The sequence below is a fragment of the Branchiostoma belcheri genome, unplaced genomic scaffold (genome assembly GCF_001625305.1).
Source record: "Branchiostoma belcheri isolate BF01 breed outbred unplaced genomic scaffold, Haploidv18h27 scaffold222, whole genome shotgun sequence".
NCBI lineage: Eukaryota > Metazoa > Chordata > Leptocardii > Amphioxiformes > Branchiostomatidae > Branchiostoma > Branchiostoma belcheri.
In genome coordinates this window covers 146582-168416 of record NW_017803736.1, presented here as the reverse complement: position 1 = coordinate 168416, position 21835 = coordinate 146582, and the positions used below count along the sequence as shown (strand labels likewise).

General features: G+C 42.4%; 1 protein-coding gene across 1 annotated transcript; it reads right to left on the bottom strand.

The window, feature by feature from the left end:
• Positions 1–81: 81 nt before the first annotated feature.
• LOC109470387 lies at positions 82–14531 on the bottom strand. The gene is made up of 8 exons (XM_019769325.1): positions 14376–14531; positions 6773–6864; positions 5569–5691; positions 5135–5230; positions 1739–4685; positions 731–875; positions 258–408; positions 82–89 (listed from the first exon to the last, which is right to left on the bottom strand). The coding sequence occupies exons 2-8, from the start codon at positions 6846–6848 to the stop codon at positions 82–84; spliced, it is 3546 nt and encodes a 1181-aa protein (XP_019624884.1). The 5' UTR covers positions 6849–6864; positions 14376–14531.
• Between the last annotated feature and the right edge of the window lie 7304 nt (positions 14532–21835).

The window sequence follows — 21835 nt, the reverse complement described above, 5'->3', positions numbered from 1 at the left end:
TCAAGTGAGGGATTAAGTTAGGCTGGTTTGGGATCTGAGCCAAGAACCTTCAGTTTCTAAACCTAACAACACTAATCACCTTCAGTCGCCTGCATGTAAAATGAAATTGGAACAATTTCCATGCAGACATCTGTACTACCCTTAAGCTCAGTGTGTTTAAAAGTAGATTTTATATGGTTGCGTGATGTTCTCATTGATAGTAAGATAAGATGTGTAGCTGCAGGGGAATTCAAAAATTTGTAGAAAAATTTGCTTACACCATTTACACTTCTTGAAACGGCAGCTTCGCTTCTTTTTATTCAAATAAGCCACGGCGTCGTCGAACTTTTTCTTTCCTTTCTCCACGCCCCGTCTTGCTTTTTTTAACGTTGCAACTGCTTTGTCAAAGTCACGCTGTGCTCTGTCAACCTGTACAATATTGTATGAGACAGTATTTGATTTTAAAGACATACAGAATAAGCTGAAATGTTCGATATTACTCTGTTATTGAATCTACAGGCAAAATGTTGCTTTAACGATGCTAGAAAATACGAATAATTGCTTTTTCATAGAAATTTAGAAGAATATAAATGTGGAATTAAAAAGTTTGGTAAAATGATTACTTCTAGAGTCTGGAAAGTAGCAAAATAATTGTCGTCAGATGTACATTTTCATGTTTCATTGATTTAGTTTCGTTAGTTAGATTGGTGCACAGGTCTGAAGCTTTCAATTGAAGTGTGTGACAACTAACCTTAGCCTTAGCCTTATTAAAAGGTTTTTTTGCAGCATCACAGGCTTTCGTAACTTTGTTGAGGGCATTCCTGGCACTGTCTAGGGCCTTGTTTGCTTCTTTCACGAGGTTGTCCATGAAGCCCTCGACCTTGTCCCTCAGAGAACTGGAAAATGGGATACTGCTTCAGTCTCTTTTAGTCATTTAAAAGTGGCATTTCAATGTAAAGTAGAGGTAGATAAAGGTAGTTCCATAGTCTTTATTTTGACCGTAGGGGCAATAGATTGTTAATCAGCTGTGTTGGAAAGATATTTGAGGGCGGGACACATTCCTCTGTTGCCTTGTCCCTCCCCAATCGAAGTCAGATACACATTTTGGGCAGAAAGACGATAGGTTGAGGGAAGTCATGTTAAGTGCATTTCACAAGGACACAACGTCTTTCCAGAAATGTCAGTCTTACCACTCTTCCATTCGAGACTATTTGATGATGTAGTTTCAATATTGTGAGCTTGAATAACATTCAGGTCCCCTTGAATAACATTCAGGGAGTATTGCAACAACTAAGCTACGAAGCAATGCTTTTAAATTATGATAAATTGAACTCTGATTATGATTACAATACTTAGATTTACTAATTCGAAATAAACTGTACACACCCAGTTCATGGCCGGGGTCCGTGGTATTTTCTTTATAAAGACTCGGGTAGAGACAAGTTCTGTGGCTTTCTGCCAGCATCAGTCATTTCTAACGGATTTTTTTCTATGGGATTACCTCACGTGAAAAGCCCCAACTTTATGCATTAATTTTGGCATGAAAATATATTTTTATGTTAAGGTACCAAAAGCAAAGAGGTTGAATAAACAATACTCAGTTGGTCTTACAACTGAAAGGATATCCTTTCACATGTTATTTTCTTTCCGAATTATTCCCCAGCAGAGGCGGTAGCTAGACTTGAGTGTGTACAGATTCGAATGGAAACGTGAAATAATCTAGGGTTGTGCCCCCTAGAGGCGGTTGCAACTGACAGACCTGAAAAGGTCGTTCTTGAATGTCCCGGTTGCCCTGAACTCAGCTTCCTTCAGAGATCCGTAGCTGGCCTCTATCTCGAGAGATGCCTGAAACTTATTGAGGAACTTTCCTTCGATGGCGAAGTAAGTCCCGGATGAATCCATGGAGATTGTTGTGCTTGCGTGGATGCCGAGAACTGTGACACTACCATCGATAAGCAGCTTTGCACGCTTTGGACTCCAGCCGATGTCGACTTTCAGTATAGGGCCAGTTTTGGAGCTTGATCCAGAAATATGGATCAAACCATTGCCTATGTCAAATTCGTCCACCGTCACTTTGGCGTACAGGGATGTTGGGTCAAGTTTTAGGTCTGCACTCACTCTGAAGGAGAGTATTTGCAAAGTACCGCTAAAGAAGAATCCCTGGGGAATGGTAACACCATTCTCTAGGGTTTTACCTTGAGCGGAGAAAGAAAAACTGACTCCATCAGGAAAACCAATTTCTTCCAGGAAAGACGGAAGCTTAAAGCTTTGGCCGAAAGCGCGAAGAATGGCAGGGACGGTTAGCGCACTTATAGAGCCCGAGCAATAGTTCTGTCGTGAATCTATTTTGTTCACACCTATGTACGCTGATCCCTCAATGGGCGTAGCGTTGGGGTCGTTTTGGTATCCAATTATAGCACGACCCCCAAATTCCAATGACGAGATGACAGAGATTTCTGGAGTGATGGACAGCTCAAAGATGATGTCACCGATTGCAAGAAAATCTATTCCGAACGCTTTATTCCACATCCCTTCCATAGACATTTTAAGGTATCCTCCACTTTGCGAGGCTCCGATTCCGCCCCTCAAGATCACAGGAGGTGTTTCGAACTCCAGCGAACCAGTTATGCCTATTGCATTATTAGTAGTGCCGACCTCTATCTCAAGCCCTACATCCTGCAGCTCAATACCATCAGCTAGAGTCACCGGGGTTCCAACAACCGCCTTCATGTGCAGGTCGCTCACAGTGGCCAACGTTGCAAGGAGTTTGAGCTCAATATCAGCTCCGAGCAGCTTTTTCGCAACTTTGCAAAACATATCCTGTCCACAACCTGCTGGAAGCGTAAAAGAAGCTGCGATGCTAACTCCTTGCGCAATGTTTACATCAGCAAGCAGCGGGGAAGACATCGTCAAGTGCTGATCTCGCGGCATTGTGCTGGGAGACGCCACAAAGGCAACGCTTGTATGTGACAAAATACTTGCCCCTGGAATCACTGAAATATCAAGTGCACCCCCGGTAAGCTTGCTAACCACTTCAACTATGCCGATGTTTGACAGCGTCACGCCTGCCGCCATAACCAGTTTGGACTGCACCCTGCCCACTATCATCTCAACAGTACTACTCCAGTCACCGATCACCGCACTTCCGGTAACATGGACAGCGAATTCCTTCCCAAATATGACTGCTACACTGGGGTCCACGATAGAGAACTCGTCCAGGCCAATACTATGCAGGATATCTCTCAATGCACCTGATGGCATAAACGATACACCGAAGTCTTGAATCAGGGTGCCTACTGGCAACTCACCTTCAATAGACCCAGATGCGGAAAATGTTTTTGGATCTCTAGAGACCGATATTCCACATCTGACCGATATCTGGCCAATATTCCACAATGAGTCTAATTCAAAATTAAAGTCATAAGCATTTCCTGAGGCCGAGGATGGAGACACCTTTTCTAGTTGGAAAGTTGCTGTTAGATCCTCAAGAACGAAAATGTTTTCTATTATGACAAGAGAGTCGTCTATATCGGCAAAAACTGTCATGACCTTTGTATCGGTATCATATTCGAAACTCTTCAGGGACCCAGCTAGAATGTCTGCAGCAGGCAGCTGTTGAGGAAGACTGATGGAAGTGAAGGAGGTTATTGCCTTGCTCAGTAGAGCACTCACTGGGACTGTTTCTTCTGAAAGGACCTTAAACACGTATCTGTTGCCGTCCAAACCGAGAAGGAAGGTTCCAAAAGGAACATCGTCGGAGAGCTTTAGCTTAAAGGCAATCCCCAAACCACTAGACAGCTCTGAAGCCACCTCATTCAAAAGAGATACCGGATAGTCGAGCTCTGGTGTTGTAGTCGTTGCCAGCAAGGCCGCTTCGGAAAGAACTAAGTCACTTATGATAGGAACAACAACGTTCTCATCGACAACATCTCGAATAAGATCGCCAAAGCGCACAGAATTGACAGAGATCCCCAAAGAAAACGACTGGCTAGTTGAACCATCCTCTGACTCAACTGAGCTGAGGAAGAAGAAAACCTGTGAGTTCAGAATATTTGTTTTGAAGTTAAGTTCCAAGCTGTATCCACCGTCTGCAATCATAACGACAACATTTAGGTCTGTGACGGAGATGCTGTCAAGCTTTAGTGGGTGGAATAACTCGCTAATGGCATTACCAGGAACAAACGAAGAAAGCCCAGAAATAAGCCTGTCAGTGGTTACACCTGAAGGATCTGCTACCGAGCCACTAAGAGCAAAACCACCGTCGGATTTTTCTAGCGTCACCAGGAATTCAACATCACCGATGCTCCACACACCGCTAATTATAATAACAGTGGCATTGAGTGACGGCGGCAAAGTATAAGTTACATGGATAGAAAATGCATCGAGTGTCACGACAGAAGGTACGATAGTGATAGGCTGAGTGGTGCCTCCTGAAATAGATAATTCATCTTCACAGCGATCAGCGTAGCTACCTGACACAGCAACGTCAAACAGATCAGAAGCAACACCACTACTATAGTCATCTAGCGACAGATTTGGAAGGACTTCTGACAGGAGAAGGCGGACAGTCAGACAGAGATCAGGGTCAGTAGTCATGTCGAGTCGACATCCGCTGAGAGCCAGATTAACGCTGCAGTCTGGGCTGACGGTGTAGGAACCTTCGACTGCATCGGTGAGAAGCTGTTGCAACTCGGGGAGGTTGCCGCCTAAATGATGAAGAGAGACACGAAATGAGAAACTACTTTGATTTGAGGAGGACTCCTTTTTAAAACGATTTTTGCTAGTATGCTATAAACGGATCCAGAGCAATAGTTGTCATTGTGGTAAAGTGCACATTAGTTGGGTGTGCTCCTTGAACCTTACATGCAACGCGTTAATGTTTCTGGTATTTCTGACATTTTATTGAATAATAACTTGAGAGAAATCTTGATGGAATCGGATAGTTTGCCATTGATATCGACAGCATTGCAGTCTTTTTGCAGTGTAAAATGGCACCGGCAGGGAAACTTTGGATCAACCGGACAGTCTTTTTTAAAATGGATATATATTTGCTACGGTTTTCTTGTTCCTGTCTTGTCTCATCGCCATGCTTTTTGTAAAAGAAAATAACTTTCCATCGGTCCCCTAATTTATTAGGTCCCCTATTAAAAAGTACCTAAGTCCAAGGTTGGTGGTGGTGGTGGTGGTGGTGGAGGTGAGCCTCTTAGGTGTAGCATCGGCGGTGGTGGGGGCGGCCCTTCCAGCAAAATGTCTGGATAACAAAATAGAGATTCAAAATGAACAGTGATTCCCGGCGGCCTGGAAAAAGTTATTTTCCACTTGATGATGTTTGCATGTGATATATTGATATTTGTTGGGTTGCATACACATTTCGACATTTACTTTGTACAATTGCACAAAGTAGTTTTGATAGTGTACATGCAAGTATCCATTGCAGATTAGCACATTTAAATTAAGTACTAGATTCCATTCAACTGTAGTACAGCCATTTAATAGATTTAGCTACCACTACATGTTGGGCACAATGAATGCATCATGTAGATGAAACGCACAAACTTCTTCTGGCTACTTTTGTACTTTTTCTCCTACCGTCACAGGTGAATCCGTCCGTGTTGAGGCTGAAGCCGTCCAGACAGGAGCACTGGAAACTGCCGATGGTGTTGGTGCAAATCTGATCACAGCCGCCATTGTTGGTGTCGCACTCGTCAATTTCTGCAAGAAAAAAATGAATAAATGAAACACCTTTATTTTACGTGTATGCTATTCTATAGCTATGTACAGGTAATGCATGAAGTAGGGGTCAAAATTACAAAGATATCTAACTTTATATACTAATGTAAACTACCAAACGTACAGGTTCAACTACTATGTGCTTTGGATATACTATTACTCCAGCTCGCAATGCAGGCCATGGATGTGGACATGGATGTGATCAGCTGAAAACAAAACCAATGCCTCAACGACTACCTCCACCCCCCCCCCAGCCGGGTTAGTGATCAACTCCAACCCTATTGAGGCCGTGGACAGATTCTACTACCTTGGAGGCACCATAACCACCGAGTGCAAGAGCGACTCTGACATCCAGCTTCGTATCGGACGAGCCGCCTCTGCCATTGCCAGCCTAAACACTGTCTGGGCCAGCGGGAACATTTCTTACCGAACAAAACTCATGTACAATAGCCTTTTGCTGTCCATCCCCTGTGCGGGGCCGAGACCTGAAACCTAACTGCTGCCCAGGAGCGCCGCTTGGATTACTTCGACTCCACCGACACCCTGAGAGAGCAAACCAACCAGCCCCTACTGTCCAGCAAGATCCGCTCAGCTCGTCTCCGCCCCTTCGGCCGAATCGCAAGGGTTCGAGGCGCACTTGGACGGACCTGCTGTCTACGGACCTACAGGCTGCAGGACTGGACATCACCACCGCCTGGGTGGCAGCCAGAGACAGGCAGTCCTGGAGGGCCGTATGCAGAGGCGCTACGCCCCCTGGAGGGGCATGATGAGCTGAGTGAGTGAGTGAGTGAGTGAGGCATTTGAGCAACCTCCATGGTTGTTCGTACAGCCCTCAGCGATACCTCTGCAGAGCTCTGCGACAAAATAGTCAATCCGCAGGTTGGCGTCATGATTTTTGGTTAGACGTCTGTGTCACTTTCTACTAAATTGTGCCTTCGTCTCGCTAACGAAATGTCCTTGTCAAGTCTCGTATAATTCAGCCTATTTTGAGATATTTTATGATATGTGCAGACTTGCATCTAACAAAAACACAGTATAAAAAAAATGTTGAAGAAAACCTTACCCTGACCAGTCACGCCGGTGCCCATAATGACGAGGACGAGCAGCCACACGTGCAGCGACACACGCGGGTCCATCATCTCTCCGGTAGGTCACCTGCAATTAAAATAAAGTGGCGTTTAAAACATGCCTCGGCGACGTGATTCTCTTTTGATGTGAGTGATGATCATGGTGTCTGTTTGGCCATTGTTGATGGAGATGCTTGTTTATGTACGTGAGCCAGTCATAAGTTTCCCACGAGGATTTACTAACAAATATACTCTTAATTTGAGAGATATTTTAGCATTTCCTCATGAATTATGCAAATTAGGACCGGGTTTGAATAAATTGTGTTTAGTGATCTTCACCTTTACTGCACTATGGCAATGAAGTATGATAAATACTAAATTCCCGGCAATTACCACTATCACATTGTATAGTTCCCATTAATTATGCAAATTAGTTCATTTACATAATCAATATCTGCCAAAGATCTTGTCTTTTCAATAACATATGTCACAATTGTTTCGTAGCCCTAATATTGAACACAGCAGAATTTCTGCATAAATTATGCAAATTAGATACTGATTTGCAGAATTGTAACACAGTTAACTCAAGCATCAAAGCATCAAACCCAAGCATCAAAAATCTCATTATTTCCAGATTTAGTCACACCCTACGGACCCACCAAGTATGAAACCAATCCAACCAGCCGTTCTTGAGTTATCTTGTTGACAAATTTAATTCCCTGGGGAATGCATTCGTGGAATTCTCAACTCAATCGCAATACTATACCAACGGCTCCACCCTTGAGGCGTCGCCAAAAAAGGACGTCCTGTAGTCATTGCAAACGTGGCATGTACGCGCCGGAAATGGACGCCAAACTAGTTAACTACAAGCAGCGATCTAACAAGAAGAGATCTCAGCTGTATAAAATCTGAGATTTTATACCTCCGGGCTTTTTATTGTATATTTTTATATGTTGTTTGTTATGTATAGTTGATGGTGTTGAATTTTATGTGATTTAGCGTTCCTGGTAGTGTTAACACAGGTCAACATTTTCATCTGCAGCCCATTACATGTACCCACGGTAAAAATGCATGTTGAGAACGTCTGAGACAGTATATAGCGGTATTTGTAAGTTATGAAGTCGTAATATACGCCGAAAACATCCAAAACAAAGATTGCGCAAGAGGACGCTGGCCCACTGGCCCACTCGGAAGTTGCCGATCACGTGTAGTGTGAACGCGTACTAAAAATACCCTCCAAACAACAACTGCTGCGCCTCGCATACAGAAGATGCATGTGTAAAACAACGCAGGACTAGGCTTAGGGCTTTAACCAAAGAATTTATCAAGACCGCACACCCCTCTGTGGTCAAGCAATAAATGAATACGACAACTAAGACACGGTATGGCATCCCAGACTTATCCTTTATCTAGTACATTCTCTCCAATGTACAAAATGTCGATATGATTATCTTCTAGTCATTTTTACTCGGTGAAAGTGGAAAGTCGGATTGTTTGGCTGTCAGCTGTCGATGCAGCTACTAGTATATTGCGCCCTCTAGCGTCCATTATGAGTATCGCAGTACGTATGACTCGGTCAACGTGGCTTGACAGCGCCCTACAGTTATTGAATAGCCCCGTCACGCTGAGTTGAGCACTCTGTTCATATGGTCTTGAAAATTCCAACCCCTTTGAGTATTACCTCTCAAGCTTTACAATGGTAGACTCCTGAGAGTCAATATTTCTGCGGTTGTTGGTCCCTCCACAATGAAGAAGTGGATAAACATTGCAGGACAGACACAAACTTTCCTCTGTCAAATTCTTCTATCAAATTCTGAACGATAGTTTGAAACTATGTGGATTCGTCGTGAATGCATGTGGGGAGGGGGCACACTTACGCAAAACATATTCGCGGGGAAATAGATTCGCGGTACAAAGGTCCCCGCGAATTCCGCGAATCTAAATACACCGCGGAAATTTGTAGACTTACATTATGCTCTCACAACGAGACCCGTAAATACAAGCTGCACTAGTGGCTGAAATTTCTCAAGAATACACTGTGGTCGTAAACGGTGTGTGAACTGTGGGGCCAATTATTTCAGGTGTTGCAGTTTACTTTGGCTATGATTTAGCAAAAGAATAAGTTTCACAAGACATTATAGGGCATTGTACCATTGCATCCTTAAATGGTTGAATTCGGGGTATGAGGCATCTAAAGTTCATAACTCTACACTAAATGGATAAATACTTCAATGTTCCTAAACCTAGAAGTTCTACAGCTTAACTTTGTACACTATCACTTTAATGAAGTCAGAGTTATGTTTACCGCTGCACGTACAGACTTTCTTTAGGTCACGCCCGGACCGATTTTTTCAGCCGGACCAGAATTTTCAGAACACCGAACTTCTTGGTTAAGCACCCCTAGTAGATGAGAAATTATTGGTCAACCAATAAATGAATACGACAACTAAGACACGGTATGTCATCCCAGACTTATCCTTTATCTAGCACATTCTCATCAATGTACAAAATGTCGATATGATTATCTTCTAGTCACTTTTACTCGGTGAAACTGGAAAGTCGGATTGTTTGGCTGTCAGCTGTCGATGCAGCTACTAGTATATTGCGCCCTCTAGCGTCCATTATGAGTATCGCATTACGTGTGACTGTCAACGTGGCTTGGCAGCGCCCTACAGTTATTGAATAGCCCCGTTACGCTGAGTTGAGCACTCTGTTTACATGGTCTTGAAAATTCCAACCCCTTTGAGTATTACCTCTCAAGCTTTACAATGGTAGACTACTGAGAGTCAATATTTCTGCGGTTGTTGGTCCCTCCAGAATGAAGAAGTGGATAAACATTGCAGGACAGACACAGACTTTCCTCTGTCAAATTCATCTGTCAAATTCTGAACGATAGTTTGAAACTATGTGGATTCGTCCAGAGTCGTAATAGGTAAGGAAACGTTTCTGTTCTAAATAGGACGCTAAGAAGGTTTAGGATGGGTAATAGGTCAACGGTAGGGCAGGAAAAGGTTTTTGTTTGGGGGGGGGGGCACTTCACTCTCCGTGTTACGACAAACTCTGTGAGACGTTTTCATGAATATACCTTCGTGAATGCGGCTACGCTAGACAGTGTGCCCTAAGTTAGAAAGCATTGGTATTTTTTTGTCTTTAGGCATTGGTGACGAAATTAAGTAAATGAAAATAAGAATAGAATTTTATGATATATTAGCGTTCTTTGGACAGTACAATTGCGATTGTGCTGTAATTCCTAATTTTTTTCACTGTACTGTTATGCTCACTGTTTTCACTGTCCGTGAACTTATCATTACAGTTAAGACATAATTCCTGGACTATCTAACACTATCAGTCCGTGTTTCCACTGAAGACCCGGCTTACGCAATCAATGTGGTCCCAAGGGAATCATGGGAAATGCAGACGACAGTGGTGTTGACGTTGTTTTTCATGCACGTCAGGTCGGTTTTCTACAAAACAAACACTCAGAGACCCACATATTTGCTGTTTTGTAAAGCTTCATTCCTTCATTCCAAACGGTAGCGTGTTCGGCTCAGACCACTGGTCGCAGGTTTGAATCCTACCTAGTCACCAATCTTTTACCCTTGGGAAACAACACCGGGGTCTATTCTGGTTTATTGGCTAGAGCTCAATACCGTTACGAACTACAGATTTCTTTGTGCATTTGTTTCTAGCTAGGGCGTTTTGGATCATGTTATCAGACATGTCAAACTCCTTTGGTATCCTCTGGCGGCACTGGTGCATGGTCAGTTTATTTTTCCATTGTTCGGATTCACAGGTAAGAGGCCTTTAGTAAGGTAAAACAAACACATTCAGAACTAGACTCACCCGTACACTTGGGCTTTATCTCATGTACCATTACGGTAGTAAGGCCACAGCAAGTACTTTTTTTACGGATGAAATCAGTGCGCGCATTATTTTTCGTCTGAATTTGGAGAAGAACAATTATGATGCCCCCTGACAGTGCCGGAACGTGGATGGCAGATAAATATGAAGCGAGGTGAAAAGACAAGGCTCTGATTAAATATTTTATTTTTGACTTGATGCAGTGGTGTATTTCATTCCTTTTATATGTGATTGAGGCTGTGCATATGTAATGTTCCCACCGAATCAAAATCATTCGTGTAATTATTGAAATCTTTTATTTATATGGTTGTTTCAGTGAGAAATGAATGTTGTAATAGTTGACAGTAAACCTAGCACAATTCAGGCATCATTTCTTGTTTCACACGGTTTATGGTGTCAAAATTTGAAAATGTAGAAACCTTGTTTTCTTTGGCCTGCCTTGTTTTTTCGCCCTGTCGCATTAGATTTAAAGTCTGCGGAAGATGACATCCATAATTTTACTTGCTATGGCCTAACATGCTTGGCCAGGGGGTTAAAAATGTATGACATCAAAATCTAGCAACCACAACGACGTAACTGACACAGCATGCTTTTGAAGAAGTTTTGGCTTAAGTGTAGTTTACGGCCGCAAACGTCGGTTTTTCGTCCCGACAAAATTACTGTGCGTTGACGATATAATACAGCTCCCAATGTCGTCTGATTGCTTTCGGCCGTCTTATAATTGCTTCGGTGCTGTAGACTGCGTTGGACTTTAAAATGCGTCGGACCTTATAACTGCGTCGGGGGTTACAAACGCGTCGGGCCTGATAACTGCGTCGGGCCTTATAACTGCGTCGGACCTTATAACTGCGTCGAACTTTATAACTGCGTCGGGCCTTATAAACGCGTCGGGCTTTACAAACGCGTCGGAGGTCTTTCAATGCGTCGGAGGTTTTTCAATGCGTCGGACCTTATTAGACTGCGACGAGGATTAAGTCCTTATCTAAACCTGCGACGAGGATTAACCCTTTTCACACCTCTTAACAATTTCATAGTATTGACCGCGTGCTAGTAGGTGTGTGTGTGTGTGTGTGTATGTTTGTTTTGACGTGACTAGATGATTCGTGTGTGTACGCGTGCGTTTGCCCTGAGGAACGCGACTTCACAACATTTCTTATTCTTATTTCTTATAACGCGACTTCACAACATTTCTTATTCTTATTTCTTATAACGCGACTTCACAACATTTCTTATTCTTATTTCTTATAACGCGACTTCACAACATTTATTATTTTTATTTCTTATTTCTTATTTCTTATAATGCGGGTCTTGCGAAATGAATGACAACACTTTCCGCCTAGTTGGGGAGGAGGGGGAGCACTATGTACAGTACATCTAGAAATTTACACGCTTACACTGTTACGGGCTTACTTATGTTTGGAAATATATCTATATATCTAAGATCATAGATTCAGTAAATGCAGCCAGAGACTCGTATAACCAGTGTCTTTTTTTTCGCACGGCATCTCTGTCTTCCTGTTAGCCCTTCTTTCGCTTCAGCCCACGGCCTGGCCACATGTGGTCTCGTCTTCAACTCTGACACTCGGCCAGGAGATAGGCGAGGGCGCGCACGTTGCCTCGCTGTTCTCTCTACTCTCAATTATATTTTTTCTCTTTATCTACATTCTCGGTTTCGCGACAACTAAACCTAAAGCCTGAACCGTCTGCAGGTTGTCGGTGAGGGGGCACATTGGTCCTTACGGCCCCGGGAAATGCGTCGTGGCCTACCGTCATTGCCAGAGGCCTCGGGCAGCGACGGGTGGAGCAGACCTTGGATAAGAGTTTTGGGAAAACGAGAACGTCAGGGTCGTCAAAGAAAAAGGTCCCGTCAAACGACGGACAGATCAGCCTCTCGCTGTTGTGCTCTCCGTCTCGGGTGTCTCCGGTGGCCCGCAATTCTCGCCGCTCTCGCTTGTCTTCTTCGTCGGACGACGGGGGGAAATGTCCCGACGCATCAGCTCCCTCCCTCGCGTCTATTTCTCGTCGGGAAACGGGAAGTCAAGGTGCCAAGTCGCGGCGTCGAGGTAACAAGAGTGGTCGCAATAAGACCATTAATGATTGTGTTTCGAGGACGGTTAAAGTGGACTGGCCAAACCATCATGTTATTTTCCCCGGCAAGGATAAGGGGGCGATGGCCGCAATTAACGTAAAGAACCAACTCGAGAAGAAACGTCTCAAGGGATCGCTGAAAGTTAAGCTACAACATCTTGCAGACTTGATGTTTGATGCGTTTATTATGACTGGGAAATTCTGCGTGAAACACATGCTGCCGTTTTCTTTCGATGGAGAACGACACGTGAACTTGGGCAGACAAGGATACCATTGACGAAAACAGAGAACACCATTATCGCACTCAGGCTGTTGCTTCCCGCGCTTCTGCCACAACACGAGGACCGACCCGCCTCCCACGCGATCACAACAGGGCGCGCTACTGCGAGGCGTACCAGCATGGGGCCTGCCAGCGAGGCTAGGAACATTGGGACCAGCGCTGGGGTCAGGTAAAAAAGTCCGACCGGCGGTCAAAAATGACAGCCCGTTAGGATGAGAGTGTCAAACTGCTACAAACACAGAAAGAAACTCCCGTCCAAAACAAAACCTTCTTACTGATAGACAGACAACGTGACTTCAAGAAAGTCAAGAGTGACCAGCAACCTAAAACAGGAATACAAGTTCCATAACTATCTGAACGACCCCACCAACTCGAGGCTAAGAGAGTACGCCAAGACTTCATACCTCTATGAAATATTGTGAGCTATTGTAAGCACGGAGACCGTTGATAAGGAGTTACCCCACACGAAAGACTCAGGATCGTAGTGAATCAAACATTACGACCCGACAAAATGCCAGCAGATACATTCGTGGAAATTTTCCAATTGAGAACGGACTGAAGAACTAAAACAAAGTGTAAGGGTCGGCCAGTCGATTTCAGGCGAGGTGACAATGGAGCGGCTGGATGTGGTACCGGTAACGCGGCCCGGGGGCTGGCGTCGATAAGGAGGCGTGGGTCGGCGATGTGGTCTCGACGTCAGCGCTGTCGGAGCCGTCTCGTGAAATAGGTGTAAGAAACCCGGCCTCGGTAGATGGCGAAGAGGCTAATTTCTGTCTCGTAAACGGTCGTCGCCTTTTCAAACGGTTGCTGCAATATCGCAAGGCTGAATACGCGTGTGGGAAGTTACCTAGTGAAATACAAGGTTCTGGGCAGCAAACATAGAACATAGATAACAGGAAACAGTGGTCCAAACTGGGAACCGAACATGCCCAAAGGGTCTTGGGGTGGCGCCTATAAGGTTTGTAGCCAATGTAGACTCCTCAGTCAAAAGGTTTCTATGACATTAGAAGTAAAGTACCAGTGTTGACTACACACACAATCATTTTTGCCCCGGCGTTGTGACCTTAGGAAAGGCACTTTACACCTCCTTCTTTTCTCAGACTGTGGAGTGACGCCCACCGAGGCTTTCTGGCTTATCGGTCTAAATGTGTGCCAAAAGCTCACTAAGGATTTGGTGCGCCAATATTCCAACATCAACACATGTACCACCAATTTATCACCGTAATTATACATGTAATTCTCATTCTAGACCTGCAAAAAAACTTTCTAAATACAAATCCTAAAAGCTATGCTAAATTATTATTAGTATCATTTTTTTTACAAATTACAACCAAAATGCACTGTGCAACATGACGGTCCGCGTATCTCACCTTGCAGTTGGTTGGTCAAGATGAAGACTCTGTCTCTGAAGCGTCAGTGGCGGGAAGACGGTGTCTTGATCTGGAGCCACGAGTCGTCGTCTCCTCGCAATCTGCCGGCGTGGCTGAAGTCAGCCCCTTTTATAGCTTCGAAGTCAAGCCGCTACGTACACGTGTCCATCGTGCCACCGGATGCATGGCCACGTCTATGCTGTTTTCTTGGAAGAACTTGAAAGAAACCTGTCATGCCAATGGCTGTCATGCTGATATGTAGACATGCCGTATTCGCCTCAAGTTGGCATGCGCAGAAGTTTCAAACAACATGAATTCGCAATTTTGCACATAAAAACAAAATCAATGGCAAGATTGCCCGGCATAAGTATAGCAGTTATCCAATACTACTAGTTGATAAGTTAGTGGAGTATCGTACACCAAAATGCTGACCGTTCACTTCAGCCTACGTGAGTCAAAAATAAATAAATAAATAAAGGGTAGACTGTTGCGTTGCCCCAACCTTTTGTTATCAAGAAAGTATTTGGAAATGTTTGTGGTTGTGGTTGTTATAAAAAAAATAAAGGGTAGACTGTTGCGTTGACCCAACCTTTTGTTATCAAGAAAGGATTGGTAATGTTTGTGGTTGGTGTATTTGAGGTTCTATATACAACTTTCTTTAAGCAGTCGAGGTTTAGCCCATAAAAATTGTTGTTAAATGTGCGTTGCTTTCGACTCGACCTCGACTGCAGTTGTAGTCGAGCTATTTGGTTTTTAACTTAGACTGCACACTCTCAGTGTTCGTCTCTTCCAAGGAATAATTAGGAAGTCAGATAACTGTATATGCGATACTTTCGGCTACAAGATCAACTGGGTGTTGTTTCTTCAAACTCTTTGATTTTGGAGAAATCAAAACAAGAATTGTTATTTCTTTGCCCAATCCAATGCACAAAATATGGAATTTTCACGTAGGATAATTCCACATAGAAAATAATTTCCGGTAGAAATGACTGGGGATGACGGAAAGACACAAACCTTGAGTACACGTAAGTCAATTTAAAGAAAATCCTAGTACTAAAATAATTGTAATCATCCACAGTGCGAGGGGTCCCAAATTCCCCTACACTACGTCAAATAGATGAGTCTTGACAAAACGGCTGGATTAGCACGATAACACTGGTCAAAAACCCAAAGAGAGTTTAATAGTGCAACCCAGAAAGAATCAAACAGGCATTGTCGTTTCCCTTTTTTTCGACTAAATATTACAGAATATCAAGCCCCAATGTGCTCTGACAACTTATCAATGAAAGTGGATAGTAATCCAACATCTTATTCTTTTCAGGAGTCGCAATGTAAGGCGGACAGAAGGGTGAAACCAGCCAACTTGTCCCAACAATAAATGTTTCTTGTTTAATAGCCTTGAACGTACCAGCTGCACTTACCACAGTACCTAGATAACAATATGACATTACATTTTATATTACATTATCATTGAACAAGAAGGAAAAAGTTCATTGGTAATCGACCACCCTTACTAGTAAAGAGAATTATCTGGGTCTTTTTCTAGATTAACTTTCAAGTTCCAATGTATAAAATAGACTCTAAAAGCCCTTTCTAAACTTTGTTTTTAACAGCGGACTACCAGGGAATACTTCAAATATGTGTTCCATTCAGCTTGTCAGTAACGGCTCCTTTAAAATGATTGCACGGTCTGTCCGTCATTATTGGCCAGTGATCTGTCGTCACCTGTTCTCTGAAGAGAGGAATCCTGGGGTAGCTGCGTGACCGCTTGTACAAAGAGCGCAATGTCGGTATTTACTAGTGCAAATGTAGCAGGGTAGATCAGTTTGAATGCATATCACCGCTTGTAAAAAAAGGCGCAACGTCTGTGTTTACAAGTGCAAACACGGCAGGGTGCGTTGGAATTTTGGTACATGAACTAGTTGATCAGTACGATATATAACAGTCGTCAAAAAACCAAATAGAGTTGAATAGTGCAACAGGAATTGTCATTCTCTATTTTCTCCTTGAATATATTACAGAATATCTTTATTTGTTTATTTGATCGATCTCCATTAGTGCGTACAACAATAATACAACGCTAGTCTTCCTGGAGTCGTTTGAATACAAACACTGCATTATACTATACATACATACATATACAAGAAGCGAACGTAACTTAAATACAACATGGCAAATAAAATGCAACATAGCAATGAAATGCGACATGGGAAATGAGAATACAACATAGGGTATAAAACTCCTGAGAGGTCAGAGGTCTCAATACAGTTAAGAACAAGTAATTCTATACATCAGTCGTCGCACTACCACCATGATTGCAGAGGTTGGGAAGTGTCCACTTTAGTTTTCAGCCAATCCCTGATATGTTTCTTAAAAGTTGTAGGTGCAGACAATCTGATGTGTTCAGGAAATAAGTTGTAAGTTTTGATGCATTGATACAGGAATGTTCTTTGGCTGAGGCGGTTTTCGGCTTTGGTAATTTGAAGCCACCTCTGTGTGCTAAGCGTGTGTTATGTTGATATGTGTCAGTGACTCTTTGTAAACGTTTGTAGATGGATTCTGGTCGCTTGGCCATTAGAAGTTTATTAAACATGGAGAGTGTTCCTGTGTACAATCTGTCATTAACTTTGGGCCATTGTAATATTCGGTGCATATTGTCCGAGCTGGAGTTGTACTTGGCGTTTAAAACCAATCTGACAGCTTTGTTTGGAATAATTTGAAGTTTGTTCAAATGAGATTGTGGACAGGCCGACAACAAACACGAACAATAATCCAAATGGCTTAGAACAAGTGCCTGTGTGACTGTTTTTAACGTTTCTTTTGTAATGAATTCCCTTGATCTTGTCAATGCAGCTAGTGCGCTTGTCATTTTAGATTGAACTTTTTCAGCGTGTTGACCCCAGGTCAGCTGTTTATCCAACCACATCCCCAGTAGTTTTGCCTGGTTTACCTCTTCTATACTTTTGTTATACAGAATATCTAGTCCCAATATGCTCTGACAACTTGTCATGAGTGAAAGTTGATAGTAATTTAACTGCCGTTCAATTTGTCACAAAACAGTCATGGTGATAACTAGCTGGGGAGGGAAAAGGTGGCACTCACCAAATCGAGGGTCGTTTTACGTGCAAAGGACGATGGGTCGGCTTTCTGGCGGCAAAAATAAATTTTCTACCTTCCGAGGATTGGTCTACACAATATGTCTGTTATGATGTTAGATATTAGCGAGTTTCTGAGTTGTGCTGGCTGCTTTCTTAGACATTCTACGCACACCATTGCTAAGATATGTAGATACTTATGCTAAACGTATATGGTAGGCCATTCCAATTAAATATCCTGGTACTGGGATTATTTTTAGAAAATTATTGGAGTAGTTGGATCAAATAGTACAAGTCTTCTGTGACCCCAATGCCTCCACTGTCAAATCAATCAATCAATCAATCTTTATTGCGCAACAATTGCAATGGATACAATGTATGGCAAGTGTTTAAATCAAAAGATAACAACAATACTAAAAACTACTTCTAGAAACCTTATTCTAACGCTACCCTATAATTGTGAGTGCTGAATTATACAATATATATGGAACATGGGTACAATGTTAACATCAGTTCAAGGTGTCACAGATGATGTTGTTTCTTTTCTGAAGAGCAGAGGATATGAATTGGCCTATATACAAGGATATTGGTTCAGGACATGACATCAGTATATTAAAAGTATCTGAGCTTGTCTTAGGTAAGGTAATGTTTGAGTTACGTGAAATCATATTCATAAGTGTCAACCTTTCTTCAGTATACATGGGACAAGATAATAAAAAGTGACATTCATCTTCAACAGTATGTTTACATGTAGGACAGCGTCTCTGAGTGGCTGGTACATTCTTATAACGACCTTTTTCTATTTCTAAACAATGTGCACTGATTCGCAGTTTGGTTATGTTAGCAACAAATGATTTGTTTTGGATTGATGAAAGGTACTTCTCAAAAGTGAAGTCCGTTTTGACAAATTGATACTATGATGGTTAATCAAATAAAACAAGCATTTTCGTTAATGTGTATTTAAAGGAAACTACACATGTACCAAAGTTAGTATAGCGCAGGCAATACCTAGCGTCTTTTTCAAGCGTTCCCGAATCGGTCGTTTTTTTGGGGGGGGGCAGGATTTTATGATCAAACGTAGATCGCACGCAATAGAAGCTCCGGCTGGCAACCCTACATGGCTCCCCGTGGAACTCCTGCTTGATTTGACATCTACTCCACTCTACTCTATGCCGGCTAGGCGCCATGTTCTCCTCCACCAAGTACGCAGGTCTTTCTGGGGTCGGCACGAGACACCCAAAATATTTCTTTGTCTGACCAACTTTACACTTGCATCAAAACGTAAAAAGGCTGTTTTTCTCAACATAGCGTCATTCTAGTTACGAAATGCTTGCTTTAAAGAATTTTTCGGGGGAATTTTCAGTTATATGCGGTTTCATAGTGTCTTCGGGGTTCAATCCATCCGGAAGTGTGTTGTGTGGGTCTCTGACACGTAACCACGCCGATTTAGCATTATTCTCGGCTAAACAGAAACAAATCTCCCTCTAAAGAGACCCCCGTAATAATTCAGGTCGTAGCGAGCATTTTTCGATCAGAAAATACCCCCCCCCCACACACACACAAAAACACCGATCCGGGGACGCCAGAAAGGAGGCTAGGCAATACCTTGGATATATGAAAACACTATTCTTTTTATTGTCTGTTCTTCCCCGTCACCCGAGGGTTAGACAGGTTTGCACGCGCTGATGCTTGACACAAGCAATATTTATAAAACTTTGTCATAACTGGTAGTCGGATGTACCAACATTGAACAACTTATTCTTAACATAATTATAATGATTCTAGTCCAAATGCATGTATCTACAACTTTCCTACAAATTCAGGTATGTCTGTATAAGAATTAATCCTACAACATACACGTACAGTCTTTAGATGTCACAATTACACAGAATATTATAATAAACAACGATGCAATGGATTGCTTTAAAACAAGTCAAGGTTGAGGACCTGAATCACAAGTCATCACAGAAACAGATATAAAATTATCAGCGATATTATAGTAAACAAATCACTAATGAATAATATATATAAAATATGTTGTCATGTTTTAATCCTTGGTATTAATATTCCAGTTTTAAAAGATGGATGTGACTTAGGATGGATGGAAGTTACCAAGAGAAGATAATATGATGTACGGCTGGGTTGGACTCTACATTCCTGGTGCAGAAAAAGCTTAAACCAGTGCCTTTTTTGTCCTTGAACTAGGAAGTAAAGAGAATAATGATGTGAGACGAACGTAACATTTGTAATGGTGGATCTACGACGTACATTTGCTAATTTAAGATATTCTTCTTCGTTATAAGAATGTTTTGATAGTCTTTATATTCTGCAATTCTGTTATCGTTGTGGGTTTTGGATAGAAATTTCTGAAAACAGATATCTTTTGATTAGGGGTTTTGCCAGACGAAAGCATAACCACATTTCTCTAGAGTTTTGCGTACACCGGACGCCGAACATGTTGTACTCGATGCTTCTTAATCTACTTGACATAGAAGAGCGTCTGCCTGTAGGGTGGGTGTCAGCTGGTACGTTTTTACAGAGTCGAATGAAATACTTGATGGTATTTAGAGTGGCCTCTAGGTGAATGTGGCATCTTCCTAGTTCTGCCAGTGATGCAAAATTACTAGCTGTTTTGGGGACGTTTAGTGATTGTTTGCAACATTTTAAAAGTACCGATTCAATAGGGCAAAATTGTTGGCTTTTGAAACCCCATCATATTTCAGATCCGTATAGTAAGATAGGTTTAATACAGGAGTCGAAGAGCTTGTTTTTCACGTGTGTTAGGGAGGCAGCACCTTTGATTCCCTGATGCAGAACAAAGATTTTAGTCCCTTGCTGCATAAATGTTTCTTGTTTAATAGCCTTGAACGTACCAGCTGCACTTACCACAGTACCTAGATAACAATATGACATTACATTTTATATTACATTATCATTGAACAAGAAGGAAAAAGTTCATTGGTAATCGACCACCCTTACTAGTAAAGAGAATTATCTGGGTCTTTTTCTAGATTAACTTTTAAGTTCCAATGTATAAAATAGACTCTAAAAGCCCTTTCTAAACTTTGTTTTTAACAGCGGACTACCAGGGAATACTTCAAATATGTGTTCCGCTCTGCTTGTCAGTAACGGCTCCTTTAAAATGATTGCACGGTCTGCCCGTCATTATTGGCCAGTGATCTGTCGTCACCTGTTCTCTGAAGAGAGGAATCCTGGGGTAGCTGCGTGACCGCTTGTACAAAGAGAGCAATGTCGGTATTTACAAGTGCAAATGTGGCAGGGTAGATCAGTTTGAATGCATATGACCGCTTGTAAAAAAAAGGCGCAACGTCTGTGTTTACAAGTGCAAACATGGCAGGGTGCGTTGGAATTTTGGTACATGAACTAGTAGATCAGTACGATATATAACAGTCGTCAAAAACCCAAATAGAGTTGAATAGTGCAACAGGAATTGTCATTCTCTATTTTCTCCTTGAATATATTACAGAATATCTAGTCCCAATATGCCCTGACAACTTGTCATGAGTGAAAGTTGATAGTAATTTAACTGCCGTTCAATTTGTCACAAAACAGTCATGGTGATAACTAGCTGGGGAGGGAAAAGGTGGCACTCACCAAATCGAGGGTCGTTTTACGTGCAAAGGACGATGGGTCGGCTTTCTGGCGGCAAAAATAAATTTTCTACCTTCCGAGGATTGGTCTACACAATATGTCTGTTATGATGTTAGATATTAGCGAGTTTCTGAGTTGTGCTGGCTGCTTTCTTAGACATTCTACGCACACCATTGCTAAGATATGTAGATACTTATGCTAAACGTATATGGTAGGCCATTCCAATTAAATATCCTGGTACTGGGATTATTTTTAGAAAATTATTGGAGTAGTTGGATCAAATAGTACAAGTCTTCTGTGACCCCAATGCCTCCACTGTCAAATTGATACTATGATGGTTAATCAAATAAAACAAGCATTTTCGTTAATGTGTATTTAAAGGAAACTACACATGTACCAAAGTTAGTATAGCACAGGCAATACCTAGCGTCTTTTTCAAGCGTTCCCGAATCGGTCGTTTTTTTGGGGGGGGAAGGATTTTATGATCAAACGTAGATCGCACGCAATAGAAGCTCCGGCTGGCAACCCTACATGGCTCCCCGTGGAACTCCTGCTTGATTTGACATCTACTCCACTCTACTCTATGCCGGCTAGGCGCCATGTTCTCCTCCACCAAGTACGCAGGTCTTTCTGGGGTCGGCACGAGACACCCAAAATATTTCTTTGTTCTGACCAACTTTACACTTGTATCAAACGTAAAAAGGACTGTTTTCTTCAACATAGCGTCATTCTAGTTACGAAATAGCTTGCTTT